A 20,082-nucleotide genomic window follows, 5' to 3' on the forward strand; every position below is an offset into this window, starting at 1 on the left:
GAAAACACCAACCACAAGAATAGCGAGCAGTTCATACGCTGTACGATGTACTCGATTAATCTAATAAATAGCGGACATGACGTATGGTGCGTGCGGCCAGGGGGCGTTTTTATCAAATAAACGAGCGTATGTTTTGCTCGCTCGTTCAGACTTAGAGGTGGGAACAGACTGCAATTTGCAAACGGATCATTTGAATAGCCACCCCTTGTTTTTGAACAAACTACCACAAATAGTGAACGGCTCTGAATCAGGCCCAAAATACAATAGGTTATACTGTTGCTAGTCAAAGTCACAATGGGGGTAACTAAAATATGGGTACAGTAATATGGAAGGTGAATCCCATGCACGTGATAAGTAAAACTGGTAACGTGGTTATGCTGATATGGTAGAGGAAGTCAACAGGTGGCGTCCCAACCTGAGTTGATCCTTTTCAGTTTTGATACCTATCCTATGTTTCTCATAAGCAACACCTGATCTTGTGTTAATGAATAGGCTTCAGAAGCTGAGCCCTAAATTAATTAGTTTACACTTTTTTTTTTATTACAATTTCTTGTCCTGCTCTAAATTCCTAATGTTATTATAACACCAATGTTGTCTCTTACAGAGAATTATCTGGGCGTTCACCGCACAAAGATTCACATAAAACATTTTTATATTCCATGAGCAATGACATGGCATTAGAGGAACTGCAATATACTAATATCAGCCGATATCCTCTACAGGCAGACCTACATTTTATTTGAATATAAATCATAATTGACCATCTGTAGTTCTCAACTTAGAGAGGAGTTATTATGAAATCTTCCTGCGCCAGTGAAAATGATCTGCAGGACAAGGGCTCTTTGCAAATGTTGACTGTACGGATACAGTAAGTGTGAATCGGGGTACAGCCATACATGTATTATGGATTGCGCTGGGCTGTATTTAGTGATTGCTGATGCTGAGTGCCACTTAAACACATGTAAAATATTCAATGTTAAGGTAAAGTACACACTGACTCTCCTTTTAATTTGGATTTAATAGTCATGCAATAGAACAGTGTGAAAGTATTGAATAAAAAAAGTCAAGAGTGTACTGGCAATTAGGCTGATTCAGTGTAGTACGAGTCATCCGCAGATGCGTCTACATTGCGTACTCGGAAATCAGTGCGGAGTTTCGGCTGTATGGCCGCACCGCCTCCATCCATCCGCTTGTGAAAGAGCCCTCATTTATTTTCAACCATCCTATATCTTGGGCAAGAGAATCATCCGATATGTGAATCTCTGCTCCTAATTTAGCCCACATGCACACAGAACATTTAGCCTATAGTATGTGCAAACATCTAGTTGCTCTCCAATTACGCCCACTGCGATACATACCAACTAGATGCTCAAAATTTGGAATGCTCGGCTACACAGCATGCCATCAATGACAAACCTCGAAGGCCATCCCTACTCCCTTACTTTCTTTGGCTGTGACTTCACACCTACTGGCCACGGCTGCAAGCCCACTGCCTGTAACTTCATGGTTAGGTCTAAAACGAGGAGCTGTAAAGGACCTCTGACGTCACAACCACGAGACCCGTGGCAAAGGGGGGAGGGGCAAGATTCAGAACGGGGGCCAGACGTGGCCCCTCGCGGACTCGCTTCAGGCACGGTGGCTCACTTCGTCCACCACAGGTTTATATGCTCACGTGGATAGTAACACTGGTTGTGGGCCGGCCTTGCTGTAGCGGTCACATGGTTGTGACGTCAGAGGTCCTTTCTCCAACTTGGATCTAGCAACAACCAGGGGCAGAACTATGGGAGACCATGGAGGAACAGGCTCCAGCTCTGAAGGGGCACCTCCATTGCCCACAATATATTCATCCCACTTACGACTATAGCTATGTACTCTGAGTGTACCTTCACGGCCGCCCAATACATGGCACCTCTTGCCGACACCTGAGAAGCCACCATACACTAGTGGAGGGTTCCATGTCAGACCATTAGCTGCCGCCTACGTCTATCTATCGCCCTGTCATTACTCATTGGTGTCACTGCTCCTCAGCAGCTTATGTCAGTGTGACAAGTCCTGCGCCCTCCTCACCCACAACTCTGTCTTACTCCTCCCTGGCGGCAGCTCTAGCTGTGTGGACCCAGGCAGCAGTCCTGGCGCATCCCCTCACCAACAACTCCTTGTCCCACTTCTCCCTGGGGACAGCCCTAGCCGTGGACCCATGCAGCAGTCCCGGCACCCCCCACACCCACAACTCTCCGTCCCACTCCTCCCTGGTGGCAGCCCTAGCCGCAGCAGAGTCCTGAGTGGCTGGCCCGAGGATAAGTGCGGCTGCAGATCTTCCAAGAGCTGGATGTCAACGAGAATGCATCGAACAGAGCTGTGGGTAAAAGGGCATGGGAGGCGGAGGCCTGGGGCACCAGCGACTGCGTCTGGGGGCAGATCTTTGGTGGAGCAACTTCCTGGTAATGTGAAGCAGTCGGCACTAGACTGGGCATTTTGTGATTTGTAGTCCCACCACAGTGGCAGTCTTACAGTATCTTGACTTAAACCGGGCTTGCCTACCCTCCCGATTTGGCCGGGAGCCTCCCAATTTTCGGGTGCCACTCCCGGCCCCCCATAAGACAGACAAGCCTCCCGGAAGCCTGCAACCCTCCCGACCTCGCCCCTGAAAAAACTAGAAACCCCTGCAACGGCGGGGCCGGTGACGCGATTCGCGCTGAATCGCATCAATGTGGCCCCGCCCCCTGCTTCACAATGCTGAAAATAACGGCATTGTGAAGAGGGGGCGGAGCCACAATGACGTGATCACGTGGCTCTGCCCCCAATGTGCCGTCAATGACCGCCCCCGCTGTTAGCAAACAATCAGCTCTCTCCCGGAAGGCTGGAGCTGATTGTTGGCAAGTATGACTTAAACTTAGGGCCTGATTCAGAGCCGAACGCTCTGACCAGAGCGCTCGCTCTGAATCAGTGCCCTCCTCCATGAAAATGGAGCGGCCTCCTGGCCGCTCGCATAGCTGTGGGGCCGGCTTCAGACGGTAGGCGTTCCCATGGGAACGTGCGAGACCCGGAGCGATGGAGAGCCTGTCGCTCGCCGGGTCTCGCGCATGCGCACGACGGAGCTCCCTCCGTCGTGCGCATGCGCAGTGGGGGAACATCGACCCGCTTGCGAGCGTCCTGCGCTCGCGAGCGGGTCTGAATGACCCCCTTAGTCCTCAAAGTCACCACATCAGTTGGTTTCCCCCTCCATTAGGGGTAGCAGGAGGGCTCCTCACCCAACATCAGGTGGCTTTCGCCTCCATCAGGAGAACTCTGAGCCTCATACTAATTGCACCATACAGGTCACTCTCTTATCTGTGACTAATGCATACAGATGTGTCCACAGACATCTATAATGCGGTAGCGCCGAGCATATTTTCGTGTCAATTTTTCCCTTCAAATGCATCTTATTCACACAGCGATCTGAATAGGATGCACAAGGAGCTTCTGCTGATTAAGATGATCTGTAGCATGCTTATATTCTGTGTGCAACTGTGGGTGCATCTGCATGTGAAATGCTACACTACAGTGTCACGGGCTGTGACGGGGGGCACCAAATTATAACTTGCCTCCGGGCGTCTGGGATGAATATATGCCACTGGCAACAACCGTGACTTCATGACCATTCCAGTTCTGGTCTAAGACCTCTCATTGTACACAATAACAAACCACGTTTGTGACTGAAAAAAAAAATGCATGTATAATGCTTAATAAAGAAAATTGCAACTTGAGACAAAAAAAAAAAGAAGCAAATCCTGTTTCCATCTGAATAAGTCCCTAAATGCTGTGCTAGTCAGCTAAGCTAGGCATGCAGGTGACATGATGCAGCCACATTCTATGTACCATTCATTGCATATTGCTTTCCCACACTGTAAAGCAGGGGTCTTCAACCTTGGCCCTCCAGCTGCTGTGGAACTACACATCCCAGCATGCACTGCCATAGTTTTAGCATGCTGTTATATCAAAAAGGTGGCAGTGCATGCTTGGATTTGTAGTTCCACAAGCAGCTGGAGTGCCAAGGTTGAAGACCCCCTGCGTAAAGAATTAGGAGTACTCTGTGCCTCAGAACGAAGAGGGGGGTGGGAGGGGCGGTCTCATGGGAAGTTGAAACTTGAAACTACTACTACTCTCACCAAAAAGCACAACTGCAGCTTAGCTTGTCATTGGCTGAAGGTGAGTGTAACCAGCAGAGCTTACTGTCCATTGGCTGACTGTCGGTCACACAGAGCTATGCATGCAGTTGGCTGGCTGTCGTTAGCTCAGCCTGTGATTGGTGGCCCTTATGTTACTGTAATGTGACTAGGACAGAGAATGTGAATGAATAGACCAGGAAGGAGAGTGCAGTCAGTGCCACAAGGGGGCGCTCCATGCGGCAGAGAAGCACGGGATGGCTCAGTGAGCATGTACGGCTGTGTGATGGGGTCTGCACTGTAGACTGGACCTACTCCCACCTTACCAGGAGATCACTCATAGGATATATACACAGAGTCAATTACTGGGGGCTCTGTGCGCTGCTGCATAAGGACAATGCTGAAATCAGTCACTGGAAGAAGCAGTGTTGCCTATGAACGGATCTCAGTCAGTGGGAAGGTAATGTAACATCAATAGTAACAGTGTTGCTTGTTTCTGATCCTGCAGCCTGGATGTCAGATGTTAGGAAGTGATTATTGTAGCAGTCCTCATAGCTTGTAGTAATAAAACAGTGATAAGAAAACTGTAGTCCAGTAGGATTAATAATTAACATAATCATTTCTGTAATGTGATCTCTGTTAATAACATATTTACTAATATAACTGAAATAACTAGTGAGGAAGGGTGGCATTGTGATCCCTGACAGTGGGGATGGTGATACGGTCACACTTATTTCTGACAGTTCTACATAGTAATTCATGGTGAGGGTCTGCTGGTAAAGTTGGGCATGTTGTCCAGCCGTGCCTTAACCTGGGTGTTTAGTCACGAGAGCCGCACGGCTGTTAGCGTCACGCTAAGCCGGCACACAGCTGTGCGCCTGGCACTTTTGTCGAATTTCTCCTCGCAGTAAAAAATAATAAGTATATATGATTCCGCACTTCCTATCTCCACATGTAAACCACTGTATAAGTAGAATCAATGGATTAAACCACTGAAACACATAGTCTCATTGTATATAGTCCAGTAGAGGTCCTTTATTATTATTATTATTATTATTATTATTATTATTATCGTTTATTTATATGGTGCCACAAGTGTTCCGCAGCGTCTTACAAGGTACATAACCAAAAAATGACTTACAGTAAAATACAATACAATGAAGGACAAGGACATGGATAATATACATTGATACATAGGTGGCCATAACACCGAATTAAGCAACAAAGCATAGGCAACAAGTGTTAGGTGTCCTAGGGGTGAGTAAGAAGTAGATGAACATAAAGTAAGGAGAAGCACAAGAGGGTAGAGGGCCCTGCTCGCAAGAGCTTACATTCTCGGAAAAAAACAGATTTGTGTTCTATGCTGTTTTATCCATTTGATCTTGTAAGTGCATTTTTTTCATTAAATTTACCTTTTATCATAGTGCAAAACCTTCTTTTCTTTTTTTTGTTCTTGCATTCACCCATTGTTTGGGAGATACTACTGTTGTTTCAGATCCAGGATACAAACATCTGTTGAACATTTTTGCTAATAAGGTGGATTAACCTTTACAGAAGGACCGCTACTGGACTATTTACGATGTGTTTCAGTGGTTTAATCCATTGATTCTACTTATACAGTGGTTTACATGTGGAGATAGGAAGCGCAGAATCATATATACATATTATTTTTTATTGCATGCTTTTTGGGTTGTAGATGTGCATCCCTTTGTATATTGTCTGCTAGCATATCCTATTTCTTTACAGCGCACTATTTATCAGCACTTTCTACCTTCAGGAATTTCTCCTCGCATCTTGAGGGGAGTGCAAGAAGAAATCCTTTAGCCCTCCCAAACAAGCACTTTCAATTGAACTCGGCCCATTTGGCTATCTTTTTCTTGTAGATTTTTTATACCAAACCCCTCATTCCCTGCATGTTATCCACCCTTATTCCCTGCATGTTATACATACTTATTCCCTGCATGTTATCTGTCCTTATTCCCTACATGTTATCCATCCTTATTCCCCGCATGTTATCATCCTTATTCCCCGCATGTTATCCATCCTTATTCCCTGCATGTTATCCGTCCTTATTCCCTGCATGTTTTCCCTCCTTATTCCCCGCATGTTATCCCTCCTTATTCCCCGCATGTTTTCCCTCCTTATTCCCCGCATGTTATCCGTCCTTATTCCCCGCATGTTATCCGTCCTTATTCCCCGCATGTTTTCCCTCATTCCCCGCATGTTATCCGTCCTTATTCCCCGCATGTTATCCGTCCTTATTCCCCGCATGTTATCATCCTTATTCCCCGCATGTTATCCCTCCTTATTCCCCGCATGTTATCCCTCCTTATTCACCGCATGTTATCCCTCCTTATTCCCCGCATGTTATCCCTCCTTATTCCCCGCATGTTATCATCCTTATTCCCCGCATGTTATCCCTCCTTATTCCCCGCATGTTATCCCTCCTTATTCCCCGCATGTTATCCGTCCTTATTCCCCGCATGTTATCCGTCCTTATTCCCCGCATGTTTTCCCTCCTTATTCCCCGCATGTTATCCGTCCTTATTCCCCGCATGTTATCCGTCCTTATTCCCCGCATGTTATCCCTCCTTATTCCCCGCATGTTATCCCCCCTTATTCCCCGCATGTTATCCCCCCTTATTCCCCGCATGTTATCCCTCCTTATTCCCCGCATGTTATCCCTCCTTATTCCCCGCATGTTATCCCTCCTTATTTCCTGCATGTTATCCCTCCTTATTCCCCGCATGTTATCCCTCCTTATTCCCCGCATGTTATCCCTCCTTATTCCCCGCATGTTATCCGTCCTTATTCCCCGCATGTTATCCGTCCTTATTCCCCGCATGTTATCCCTCCTTATTCCCCGCATGTTATCCCTCCTTATTCCCTGCATGTTATCCCTCCTTATTCACCGCATGTTATCTCTCCTTATTCCCCGCATGTTATCCCTCCTTATTCCCCGCATGTTTTCCCTCCTTATTCCCCGCATGTTATCCCTCCTTATTCCCCGCATGTTATCCCTCCTTATTCCCCGCCTGTTATTCCTCCTTATTCACCGCATGTTATCCCTCCTTATTCCCCGCATGTTATCCCTCCTTATTCCCCGCATGTTATCCCTCCTTATTCCCCGCATGTTTTCCCTCCTTATTCCCCGCATGTTATCCCTCCTTATTCCCCGCATGTTATCCCACCTTATTCCCCGCATGTTATCCCTCCTTATTCCGTGCATGTTATCCCTCCTTATTCCCCGCATGTTATCCCTCCTTATTCCCCGCATGTTATCCCTCCTTATTCCCCGCATGTTATCCCTCCTTATTCCCCGCATGTTATCATCCTTATTCCCCGCATGTTTTCCCTCCTTATTCCCCGCATGTTATCCCTCCTTATTCCCCGCATGTTATCCCTCCTTATTCCCCGCATGTTATCCCTCCTTATTCCCCGCATGTTATCCCTCCTTATTCCCCGCATGTTATCCCTCCTTATTCCCCGCATGTTATCCCTCCTTATTCCCCGCATGTTTTCCCTCCTTATTCCCCGCATGTTATCCCTCCTTATTCCGTGCATGTTATCCCTCCTTATTTCCCGCATGTTATCCCTCCTTATTCCCCGCATGTTATCCCTCCTTATTCCCCGCATGTTTTCCCTCCTTATTCCCCGCATGTTATCCCTCCTTATTCCCCGCATGTTATCCCTCCTTATTCCCCGCATGTTATCCCTCCTTATTCCCCGCATGTTATCCCTCCTTATTCCCCGCATGTTATCCCTCCTTATTCCCCGCATGTTATCCCTCCTTATTCCCCGCATGTTATCCCTCCTTATTCCGTGCATGTTATCCCTCCTTATTCCCCGCATGTTTTCCCTCCTTATTCCCCGCATGTTATCCCTCCTTATTCCGTGCATGTTTTCCCTCCTTATTCCCCGCATGTTATCCCTCCTTATTCCGTGCATGTTATCCCTCCTTATTCCCCGCATGTTATCCCTCCTTATTCCCCGCATGTTCATGTTATCCCTCCTTATTCCTCGCATGTTATCCCTCCTTATTCCCCGCATGTTATCCCTCCTTATTCCCCGCATGTTATCCCTCCTTATTCCCCGCATGTTTTCCCTCCTTATTCCCTGCATGTTATCCCTCCTTATTCCCCGCATGTTATCCCTCCTTATTCCCTGCATGTTTTCCCTCCTTATTCCCTGCATGTTATCCCTCCTTATTCCCCGCATGTTATCCCTCCTTATTCCCCGCATGTTATCCCTCCTTATTCCCCGCATGTTATCCCTCCTTATTCCGTGCATGTTTTCCCTCCTTATTCCCCGCATGTTATCCCTCCTTATTCCGTGCATGTTATCCCTCCTTATTCCCCGCATGTTATCCCTCCTTATTCCCCGCATGTTATCCCTCCTTATTCCCCGCATGTTCATGTTATCCCTCCTTATTCCGTGCATGTTATCCCTCCTTATTCCCCGCATGTTATCCCTCCTTATTCCCCGCATGTTTTCCCTCCTTATTCCCCGCATGTTCATGTTATCCCTCCTTATTCCTCGCATGTTATCCCTCCTTATTCCCCGCATGTTATCCCTCCTTATTCCCCGCATGTTATCCCTCCTTATTCCCCGCATGTTATCCCTCCTTATTCCCCGCATGTTATCCCTCCTTATTCCCCGCATGTTATCCCTCCTTATTCCCCGCATGTTATCCCTCCTTATTCCCTGCATGTTTTCCCTCCTTATTCCCCGCATGTTATCCCTCCTTATTCCCCGCATGTTTTCCCTCCTTATTCCCTGCATGTTTTCCCTCCTTATTCCCTGCATGTTATCCCTCCTTATTCCCCGCATGTTATCCCTCCTTATTCCCTGCATGTTTTCCCTCCTTATTCCCTGCATGTTATCCCTCCTTATTCCCTGCCTGTTATCCCTCCTTATTCCCCGCATGTTATCCCTCCTTATTCCCCGCATGTTATCCCTCCTTATTCCCCGCATGTTATCCCTCCTTATTCCCTGCATGTTTTCCCTCCTTATTCCCTGCCTGTTATCCCTCCTTATTCCCTGCCTGTTATCCCTCCTTATTCCCCGCATGTTATCCCTCCTTATTCCCCGCATGTTATCCCTCCTTATTCCCCGCATGTTATCCCTCCTTATTCCCTGCATGTTTTCCCTCCTTATTCCCTGCCTGTTTTCCCTCCTTATTCCCTGCCTGTTATCCCTCCTTATTCCCCGCATGTTATCCCTCCTTATTCCCCGCATGTTATCCCTCCTTATTCCCCGCATGTTATCCCTCCTTATTCCCCGCATGTTATCCCTCCTTATTCCCCGCATGTTATCCCTCCTTATTCCCCGCATGTTATCCCTCCTTATTCCCCGCATGTTATCCCTCCTTATTCCCCGCATGTTATCCCTCCTTATTCCCCGCATGTTATCCCTCCTTATTCCCCGCATGTTATCCCTCCTTATTCCCTGCATGTTTTCCCTCCTTATTCCCCGCATGTTTTCCCTCCTTATTCCCCGCATGTTATCCCTCCTTATTCCCCGCATGTTATCCCTCCTTATTCCCCGCATGTTATCCCTCCTTATTCCCCGCAAGTTATCCCTCCTTATTCCCCGCATGTTATCCCTCCTTATTCCCCGCATGTTTTCCCTCCTTATTCCCTGCATGTTTTCCCTCCTTATTCCCTGCATGTTATCCCTCCTTATTCCCCGCATGTTATCCCTCCTTATTCCCTGCATGTTTTCCCTCCTTATTCCCTGCATGTTTTCCCTCCTTATTCCCTGCATGTTTTCCCTCCTTATTCCCTGCATGTTATCCCTCCTTATTCCCCGCATGTTATCCCTCCTTATTCCCCGCATGTTATCCCTCCTTATTCCCCGCATGTTATCCCTCCTTATTCCCCGCATGTTATCCCTCCTTATTCCCCGCATGTTATCCCTCCTTATTCCCCGCATGTTTTCCCTCCTTATTCCCCGCATGTTATCCCTCCTTATTCCCCGCATGTTATCCCTCCTTATTCCCCGCATGTTATCCCTCCTTATTCCCTGCATGTTTTCCCTCCTTATTCCCCGCATGTTTTCCCTCCTTATTCCCCGCATGTTATCCCTCCTTATTCCCCGCATGTTTTCCCTCCTTATTCCCTGCATGTTATCCCTCCTTATTCCCTGCATGTTATCCCTCCTTATTCCCCGCATGTTATCCCTCCTTATTCCCCGCATGTTATCCCTCCTTATTCCCCGCATGTTTTCCCTCCTTATTCCCCGCATGTTATCCCTCCTTATTCCCCGCATGTTATCCCTCCTTATTCCCTGCATGTTTTCCCTCCTTATTCCCCGCATGTTATCCCTCCTTATTCCCCGCATGTTTTCCCTCCTTATTCCCTGCATGTTTTCCCTCCTTATTCCCTGCATGTTATCCCTCCTTATTCCCCGCATGTTATCCCTCCTTATTCCCCGCATGTTATCCCTCCTTATTCCCCGCATGTTATCCCTCCTTATTCCCCGCATGTTATCCCTCCTTATTCCCCGCATGTTATCCCTCCTTATTCCCTGCATGTTATCCCTCCTTATTCCCCGCATGTTATCCCTCCTTATTCCCCGCATGTTATCCCTCCTTATTCCCCGCATGTTTTCCCTCCTTATTCCCCGCATGTTATCCCTCCTTATTCCCCGCATGTTATCCCTCCTTATTCCCCGCATGTTATCCCTCCTTATTCCCCGCATGTTATCCCTCCTTATTCCCCGCATGTTATCCCTCCTTATTCCCCGCATGTTATCCCTCCTTATTCCCCGCATGTTTTCCCTCCTTATTCCCTGCATGTTATCCCTCCTTATTCCCTGCATGTTATCCCTCCTTATTCCCTGCATGTTATCATCCTTATTCCCCGCATGTTATCCCTCCTTATTCCCCGCATGTTATCCCTCCTTATTCCCCGCATGTTATCCCTCCTTATTCCCCGCATGTTATCCCTCCTTATTCCCCGCATGTTATCCCTCCTTATTCCCCGCATGTTATCCCTCCTTATTCCCCGCATGTTATCCCTCCTTATTCCCCGCATGTTTTCCCTCCTTATTCCCTGCATGTTATCCCTCCTTATTCCCCGCATGTTATCATCCTTATTCCCCGCATGTTATCCCTCCTTATTCCCCGCATGTTATCCCTCCTTATTCCCCGCATGTTATCCCTCCTTATTCCCCGCATGTTATCCCTCCTTATTCCCCGCATGTTATCCCTCCTTATTCCCCGCATGTTTTCCCTCCTTATTCCCCGCATGTTTTCCCTCCTTATTCCCTGCATGTTATCCCTCCTTATTCCCTGCATGTTATCCCTCCTTATTCCCTGCATGTTATCATCCTTATTCCCCGCATGTTATCCCTCCTTATTCCCTGCATGTTATCCCTCCTTATTCCCCGCATGTTATCCCTCCTTATTCCCCGCATGTTATCCCTCCTTATTCCCCGCATGTTATCCCTCCTTATTCCCCGCATGTTATCCCTCCTTATTCCCCGCATGTTATCCCTCCTTATTCCCCGCATGTTATCCCTCCTTATTCCCCGCATGTTTTCCCTCCTTATTCCCTGCATGTTATCCCTCCTTATTCCCTGCATGTTATCATCCTTATTCCCCGCATGTTATCCCTCCTTATTCCCCGCATGTTATCCCTCCTTATTCCCCGCATGTTATCCCTCCTTATTCCCCGCATGTTATCCCTCCTTATTCCCCGCATGTTATCCCTCCTTATTCCCCGCATGTTTTCCCTCCTTATTCCCTGCATGTTATCCCTCCTTATTCCCTGCATGTTATCATCCTTATTCCCCGCATGTTATCCCTCCTTATTCCCCGCATGTTATCCCTCCTTATTCCCCGCATGTTATCCCTCCTTATTCCCCGCATGTTTTCCCTCCTTATTCCCTGCATGTTATCCCTCCTTATTCCCTGCATGTTATCCCTCCTTATTCCCTGCATGTTATCCCTCCTTATTCCCCGCATGTTATCCCTCCTTATTCCCCGCATGTTTTCCCTCCTTATTCCCCGCATGTTATCCCTCCTTATTCCCCGCATGTTATCCCTCCTTATTCCCTGCATGTTTTCCCTCCTTATTCCCCGCATGTTATCCCTCCTTATTCCCCGCATGTTTTCCCTCCTTATTCCCTGCATGTTTTCCCTCCTTATTCCCTGCATGTTATCCCTCCTTATTCCCCGCATGTTATCCCTCCTTATTCCCCGCATGTTATCCCTCCTTATTCCCCGCATGTTATCCCTCCTTATTCCCCGCATGTTATCCCTCCTTATTCCCCGCATGTTATCCCTCCTTATTCCCTGCATGTTATCCCTCCTTATTCCCTGCATGTTATCCCTCCTTATTCCCCGCATGTTATCCCTCCTTATTCCCTGCATGTTTTCCCTCCTTATTCCCCGCATGTTATCCCTCCTTATTCCCTGCATGTTATCCCTCCTTATTCCCCGCATGTTATCCCTCCTTATTCCCCGCATGTTATCCCTCCTTATTCCCCGCATGTTATCCCTCCTTATTCCCCGCATGTTATCCCTCCTTATTCCCCGCATGTTTTCCCTCCTTATTCCCTGCATGTTATCCCTCCTTATTCCCTGCATGTTATCCCTCCTTATTCCCTGCATGTTATCATCCTTATTCCCCGCATGTTATCCCTCCTTATTCCCTGCATGTTATCCCTCCTTATTCCCCGCATGTTATCCCTCCTTATTCCCCGCATGTTATCCCTCCTTATTCCCCGCATGTTATCCCTCCTTATTCCCCGCATGTTATCCCTCCTTATTCCCCGCATGTTATCCCTCCTTATTCCCCGCATGTTTTCCCTCCTTATTCCCTGCATGTTATCCCTCCTTATTCCCTGCATGTTATCATCCTTATTCCCCGCATGTTATCCCTCCTTATTCCCCGCATGTTATCCCTCCTTATTCCCCGCATGTTATCCCTCCTTATTCCCCGCATGTTATCCCTCCTTATTCCCCGCATGTTATCCCTCCTTATTCCCCGCATGTTTTCCCTCCTTATTCCCTGCATGTTATCCCTCCTTATTCCCTGCATGTTATCATCCTTATTCCCCGCATGTTATCCCTCCTTATTCCCTGCATGTTATCCCTCCTTATTCCCCGCATGTTATCCCTCCTTATTCCCCGCATGTTATCCCTCCTTATTCCCTGCATGTTTTCCCTCCTTATTCCCTGCATGTTATCCCTCCTTATTCCCCGCATGTTATCCCTCCTTATTCCCCGCATGTTATCCCTCCTTATTCCCCGCATGTTATCCCTCCTTATTCCCCGCATGTTATCCCTCCTTATTCCCCGCATGTTATCCCTCCTTATTCCCCGCATGTTTTCCCTCCTTATTCCCTGCATGTTATCCCTCCTTATTCCCTGCATGTTATCATCCTTATTCCCCGCATGTTATCCCTCCTTATTCCCTGCATGTTATCCCTCCTTATTCCCCGCATGTTATCCCTCCTTATTCCCCGCATGTTATCCCTCCTTATTCCCTGCATGTTATCCCTCCTTATTCCCTGCATGTTATCCCTCCTTATTCCCCGCATGTTATCCCTCCTTATTCCCTGCATGTTTTCCCTCCTTATTCCCCGCATGTTATCCCTCCTTATTCCCCGCATGTTATCCCTCCTTATTCCCCGCATGTTATCCCTCCTTATTCCCCGCATGTTATCCCTCCTTATTCCCCGCATGTTATCCCTCCTTATTCCCCGCATGTTTTCCCTCCTTATTCCCTGCATGTTATCCCTCCTTATTCCCCGCATGTTATCCCTCCTTATTCCCCGCATGTTATCCCTCCTTATTCCCTGCATGTTTTCCCTCCTTATTCCCCGCATGTTTTCCCTCCTTATTCCCCGCATGTTATCCCTCCTTATTCCCCGCATGTTTTCCCTCCTTATTCCCTGCATGTTATCCCTCCTTATTCCCTGCATGTTATCCCTCCTTATTCCCTGCATGTTATCCCTCCTTATTCCCCGCATGTTATCCCTCCTTATTCCCCGCATGTTTTCCCTCCTTATTCCCCGCATGTTATCCCTCCTTATTCCCCGCATGTTATCCCTCCTTATTCCCTGCATGTTTTCCCTCCTTATTCCCCGCATGTTATCCCTCCTTATTCCCCGCATGTTTTCCCTCCTTATTCCCTGCATGTTTTCCCTCCTTATTCCCTGCATGTTATCCCTCCTTATTCCCCGCATGTTATCCCTCCTTATTCCCCGCATGTTATCCCTCCTTATTCCCTGCATGTTATCCCTCCTTATTCCCTGCATGTTATCCCTCCTTATTCCCTGCATGTTATCCCTCCTTATTCCCCGCATGTTATCCCTCCTTATTCCCTGCATGTTTTCCCTCCTTATTCCCCGCATGTTATCCCTCCTTATTCCCCGCATGTTATCCCTCCTTATTCCCCGCATGTTATCCCTCCTTATTCCCCGCATGTTATCCCTCCTTATTCCCCGCATGTTATCCCTCCTTATTCCCCGCATGTTATCCCTCCTTATTCCCCGCATGTTTTCCCTCCTTATTCCCTGCATGTTATCCCTCCTTATTCCCTGCATGTTATCATCCTTATTCCCCGCATGTTATCCCTCCTTATTCCCTGCATGTTATCCCTCCTTATTCCCCGCATGTTATCCCTCCTTATTCCCCGCATGTTTTCCCTCCTTATTCCCCGCATGTTATCCCTCCTTATTCCGTGCATGTTATCCCTCCTTATTCCCCGCATGTTATCCCTCCTTATTCCCCGCATGTTATCCCTCCTTATTCCCCGCATGTTATCCCTCCTTATTCCCCGCATGTTATCCCTCCTTATTCCGTGCATGTTATCCCTCCTTATTCCGTGCATGTTATCCCTCCTTATTCCGTGCATGTTATCCCTCCTTATTCCCCGCATGTTATCCCTCCTTATTCCCCGCATGTTATCCCTCCTTATTCCCCGCATGTTATCCCTCCTTATTCCCCGCATGTTATCCCTCCTTATTCCCCGCATGTTATCCCTCCTTATTCCCCGCATGTTATCCCTCCTTATTCCCCGCATGTTATCCCTCCTTATTCCGTGCATGTTATCCCTCCTTATTCCCCGCATGTTATCATCCTTATTCCGTGCATGTTATCCCTCCTTATTCCCTGCATGTTATCCCTCCTTATTCCCTGCATGCTGATAAATGTGTAGTGCCCAGGGGTCCTCATAGCAAAATTTTTATCGGCCTGCCATGCCCACCCCAGTGTCTGCTCCATTCCCAGTTAGTACCCGATAGGACAGGGTACTAATTTTATTAGTGACAATCTGGCACATTAGTATGACTTATTTACAGTCACTTTGTCCTTATTATTTTCCAATGTATTCAACTGCCGGCATACATTTATTATATAGCCATATTAGGTTTGTACTTTTACGTTTTTGTACATTTTTTCTATTTGTTTTTTGTTTAAATCAATGACGAAGCCACTAACGGCTAACGGGCCGCAGGTCATTTGCGTGGGCTATTTGTAATTAGTCCTCTTGTTCTCTATGCTATGATATGTGACAACAACAGTTACTTATCTTTATTTATATAAATAACACACTCGGGGCCTGATTCAGACCAGGTCGCTCTGAATCAGGGCCGGGCTTTTTTTTTTGGAGCGGCCTCTTAGCCGCTCGCATAGCTGTGGGTGACCACCAACAGCTATAGCGAGCGGCCATGATGATGGTTGCGATGGACAAGACCATCGCGACCATCGGGCTTGCGACGAGACCCTTGTGGTAGGGTCTCATTCATCGCAAGCCCCAGAGAGCTTTCGACTCTAACAGAGCCGGAAGCTCTCCACCGACATCACTTGTGATGTCAGTGGGGCCGCCCCCAAACGGCAGGCGTTCTCATGGGAACGCCTCCATTTGGGCAGCCACCCCCCCGGCCTGCCCACCAAAGGGGGCGAGCTGTCACTCAACATCGACAGCTCGCCCCCTTTGGTGCGAGACCCGGAGCGACAGAGTGCCCGTCGCTAGCCGGGTCTCGCGTATGCACACGACGGAGCCAGGAAACTCATACAAACCACACACAGATATGACCCCGAATGTAACTGATCCCACAACCCTTCTGTGAGGCAACAATTCTAACCACTGTGCCACTGTGATGCCTGTAAGCATAGTAATCACAAATGATATTTATAATTATAACCTAATGTTATTTATAAAGGGAACATTTTCAACATGCTTATTATCCTACCAGCCTCACCCTTGCTCTAATTTCCTACATACACTTTGTACTGCATTATATACACACCTTCCAGGCTGCTATAGCCCTGTCACTGTTTTTTTTTTTTTTTAGGATTAGATCACCAGTAATTTACATACGAGCTGAGAACTCTGTGTCTTCTGTATATCCCAATGAAAAGTCCATGTGCTTTGTTCACATTTTATGCTCGAGTGATTTACTGCCCTTGACACATTAACAGCGTGTTCTTTGAACCAAAAAACTGGAATAGTGGTTTAAGAGTCTATTTACTAAGCAGTGTTCGGAGACAGAGTGAAAAGTGATAAGAAAGTGATAAGGTGCCAGCCTATCAGCTCCCAACTGTCATTTTTCAAACACAGCCTGTGAGATGGCAGTAAGGAGCTGATTGGCTGGCACCTTTATCACTTTTCACTCTGTCTCCTAAAGGGGGGTATCCACTATGCTGTCTGAAAGTCTGAACGTCACTCAGTGAAGGAACCCGACCTCCTATCTCTAAACATGCCGAACCTGACATCCGTCGTCAGGTTGATGGGCATGTTCAGTAGACAGTCGGGGACGGCAAGGACCCAGCGTGCACGCGCATCGCTGGTCCTTGCCGGCTATCCATTACCTGACTTTGTGAAGAATGCGACCAAAACCTCCTGGTCTTGGTCGGATTGTTCACAAAGTCGGGTAATGGATAGGTCCGTTAACACTGCTTAGTAAATAGACCCCTTATTCTTAAATCACACAACTGTACTATAGAACACCTGTCAGAAACACAATGTACAATGACAACTATCCTACAAGGAGATGAATTCTGTTATTTACACTAATATTGGGGCTGATTCAGCAGAGGACGCATATTCAAGTTTTCATGCGGATTCCCGATCATCGGGAATCTGTGCAAATGCAGGACCCATTCTGAGCATGTGCAGAACAGGTCCAGCGAGATCATGTGCAGGCCTCCTCATGGGCGTTCCTAGAGAGGAGGGGGCCCGTGTGCACTCTCCGTCACGGGCCCTCCTCTTCTCAGTCCGGCGGCCAGCAGCGCACTAAGTGCAGCCAGCGCCGCAGTAATAGACTCTGTAGAGTCTATATCACATGCGCAGGTCACCGTGAAAATGGCCACAGTGGCAATTTTCCCTGTACTGCGCATGTGCAAAACGATGGGAAAATGGCCGCAGTGGCCATTTACCAGACGTTTTTACAGCGCTGATACCGGCGCCAACGTGGGGCTCCAGAGAGGTAAGTATAATATGGGTGCAAGGTGTGCGGTACGGGCCCATGTGCACCGCACACCCTGCACCCATTATGAATACGCCCCTGGGCCTCTGTCTGTCTCTGCCTGATTGACAGGCAGAGGAATTTGTGTGCGGGGACGGGGGCGTGTCATCCCCACTTTCCATGAGGGACGAGGCCAGGGTCAGGTGCCGCACAACATTGCAACCGATGGTCGTGATGGTGATCGCAGGCTGCGATCACGTTCGCATTGCTAGGAACGCAGATGCTGACAGAAGGAGTTGCTTCACTTGACCATCGCGACCATCACCTTAGGCGGTCGTAAGGTAACTCACAGCCTTACCACCACAAAGGAGGATGTCTTGAAAATTCAAGAGGTTCTCCCCTCATTCAGACCGACCGCACGCTCTGTGCGACCGGCTCTGAATGAGGTCCTCCGTCTCTAGGGACACATTCTAGTATATTACCTCTAACCATTTAAATAACCCCTGATTGTTCCTCAGTAACTTCTAGTAAGCACAAACTTTACCCCTTCCAGTGGCTGCACCCTCAGAGGCGAATATGCGTGGACAGAACCACGGAGAGTAATCTCAGGTCCACTTCTTCGAGCCTTTCTGGCTCCGTGCCATGTGTCACGTTACCCAAGAATTATTTAGTCTCATGTGGGGTCGTGGATTGGCATATGGTGCCACATCCTCCCTACCATTATGTGCCACTGTCAGACCTCCAAATGGCGGGCCGTGTACTTTATATACTCCCTCCCCTTCATTATTATTAATATTATTATCAATACATATAAATAAAATTGTAACTTTGTCTGTAATTGTAAAATGTTCAGGCAATTTGAACTTAGATGTATAGTTTTAAGGGTACCTAGACCAAATTAGCCATTTTTAGAATTTTTGTCTGACTGTTTGCTCCAGGATATTTCAAAATCTACTGAACCGATTCTGATAAAGCCTTCACAACTCTATAGGCATATAAGGGAATACAGTAGGATAGGCTATATATCATAGTGCCCATACTCAAAGGAGGTAAGATGGCCGTGTGGCCTTGGGGCGAGTGGCGGATAAAGGCACGGATAACCGCCAATCTGTGTAACACGTGGTGGCTCCAGGCATGGGCAAGCTGGTCTGTCACGCCCGGAGCACCGGCGGTAAATGCCCACCCTCCCTCGCGGTGCTAGTTTGATTATGTAAGCTCAGCGGAAGAGGGAAGGTTCGGCAACACAGGGCGGTGCTGGGCGCAGCAAAGCCTAGCGCAGACCCTGTGTGTAACGCAGCTGATCGTGTGGCCAGGAGCAACTACAATGTGGGCGAAGCGGCGGGCAACAGCTATTTATTATTATTATCTTTTGTGTTTATATATTGCCACAAGGGTTCCGGAGCACCTTACAAAGCGCTACTGTGTCCTCATAGATCTTGCCTCCTTGCGCGTTAAACAACCCTTCTAATCACGCCAAGCTGTGGCGTGACTCGGTAGCGCAAACATTTTTTTGTGCGTCTTTTTACCTTCAAATGCGTCTTATTCACACAGTGATGCAAATAGCTAGCACAAGCAGCGTCTGCTGATTAAAATGATATGCGGCATGCCTATATTCTGTGTGCGTCTGCGGGTGTATCTGCATGCAAAACACTATGGGGTCTATTTACTAAGCAGTGTTAGGAGACAGAGTGAAAGTCGCCACCAATGGTAATCTAACTTGGCGCTTGTGCAGTATGAAAAATTGTGCGGATCCAGGCTTTGCCTGCACTTTTTAATCAGCTCTTTTCAGCTGTGTTGAGAAATTGTCTGATGTGTTGAGTTTGCTCTTTCACTAATCAGTTTTAGCTGCCTATATCTAGATTTTAGCCACTGTCCTAGTCAGACAGGTTTAACGACCATAGAATAATCCGACTCCCACTATAATTACTGTAAATAACACTGACCGATAATACAGCGCGAATGTGTCCAGCTGTGCAACAAAATTGTAAATTAGCGTCAAAGAGCACCTGACACATCACTCCATAGAGATAAAAAGCCGTAAGCCCCTATCCCCCTAAGCCTCTATTCCTCCCCAGCATGACAAGACTGCACCCTGCAGTGTGTCCTTCTGCAAAAATGGGGGAATGCATAGCTGCCCACAATGTCAGGATGTGATTGGTCTCTGATTTATAATATTAACCCCATTCCTGTGTTACTGGATGTATTTCTCACTGCACTGTCTACTTCTCCGAGCTTTATAAATGTAATATTTATTCAACAGCAACATGGAAAATGTTAATAAATTACATTATAATCAAGGTTAAAATGCATGCAATGATGGGGATTGTTGTCCACAAATATCTATGGAAATTATTTTCAAATGTTGATAATTATAAAAAAGGGGATGTTACAGTCCGACATTGCCAGAATGTCGACATTAGGGTTAGGCTGCGATACGGAAGGGTTAGGGTTAGGCTCTGGGTGGGAGGTTACAGTTAGACTAAGGGGGGGTGTTAGAGTGAAGCACTAGTGGGAG

General features: G+C 47.6%; 1 protein-coding gene across 1 annotated transcript in view; it reads left to right on the top strand.

The window, feature by feature from the left end:
- Nucleotides 1–4,442: 4,442 nt before the first annotated feature.
- The window catches only part of LOC148510565 (ATP-binding cassette sub-family C member 1-like), an 82,549-nt gene continuing 66,909 nt past the window's right edge, over nucleotides 4,443–20,082 (top strand). Inside the window, exon 1 of the mRNA XM_088442750.1 lies at nucleotides 4,443–4,605. Within this exon, the coding sequence (XP_088298876.1) occupies nucleotides 4,543–4,605 (63 nt within the window). The 5' untranslated portion in view covers nucleotides 4,443–4,542. The remainder of the gene's footprint in view (nucleotides 4,606–20,082) is intronic.

The sequence above is a fragment of the Taudactylus pleione genome, unplaced genomic scaffold (assembly GCF_031769625.1).
Source record: "Taudactylus pleione unplaced genomic scaffold, aTauple2 ptg000316l, whole genome shotgun sequence".
NCBI classification, from domain to species: domain Eukaryota; kingdom Metazoa; phylum Chordata; class Amphibia; order Anura; family Myobatrachidae; genus Taudactylus; species Taudactylus pleione.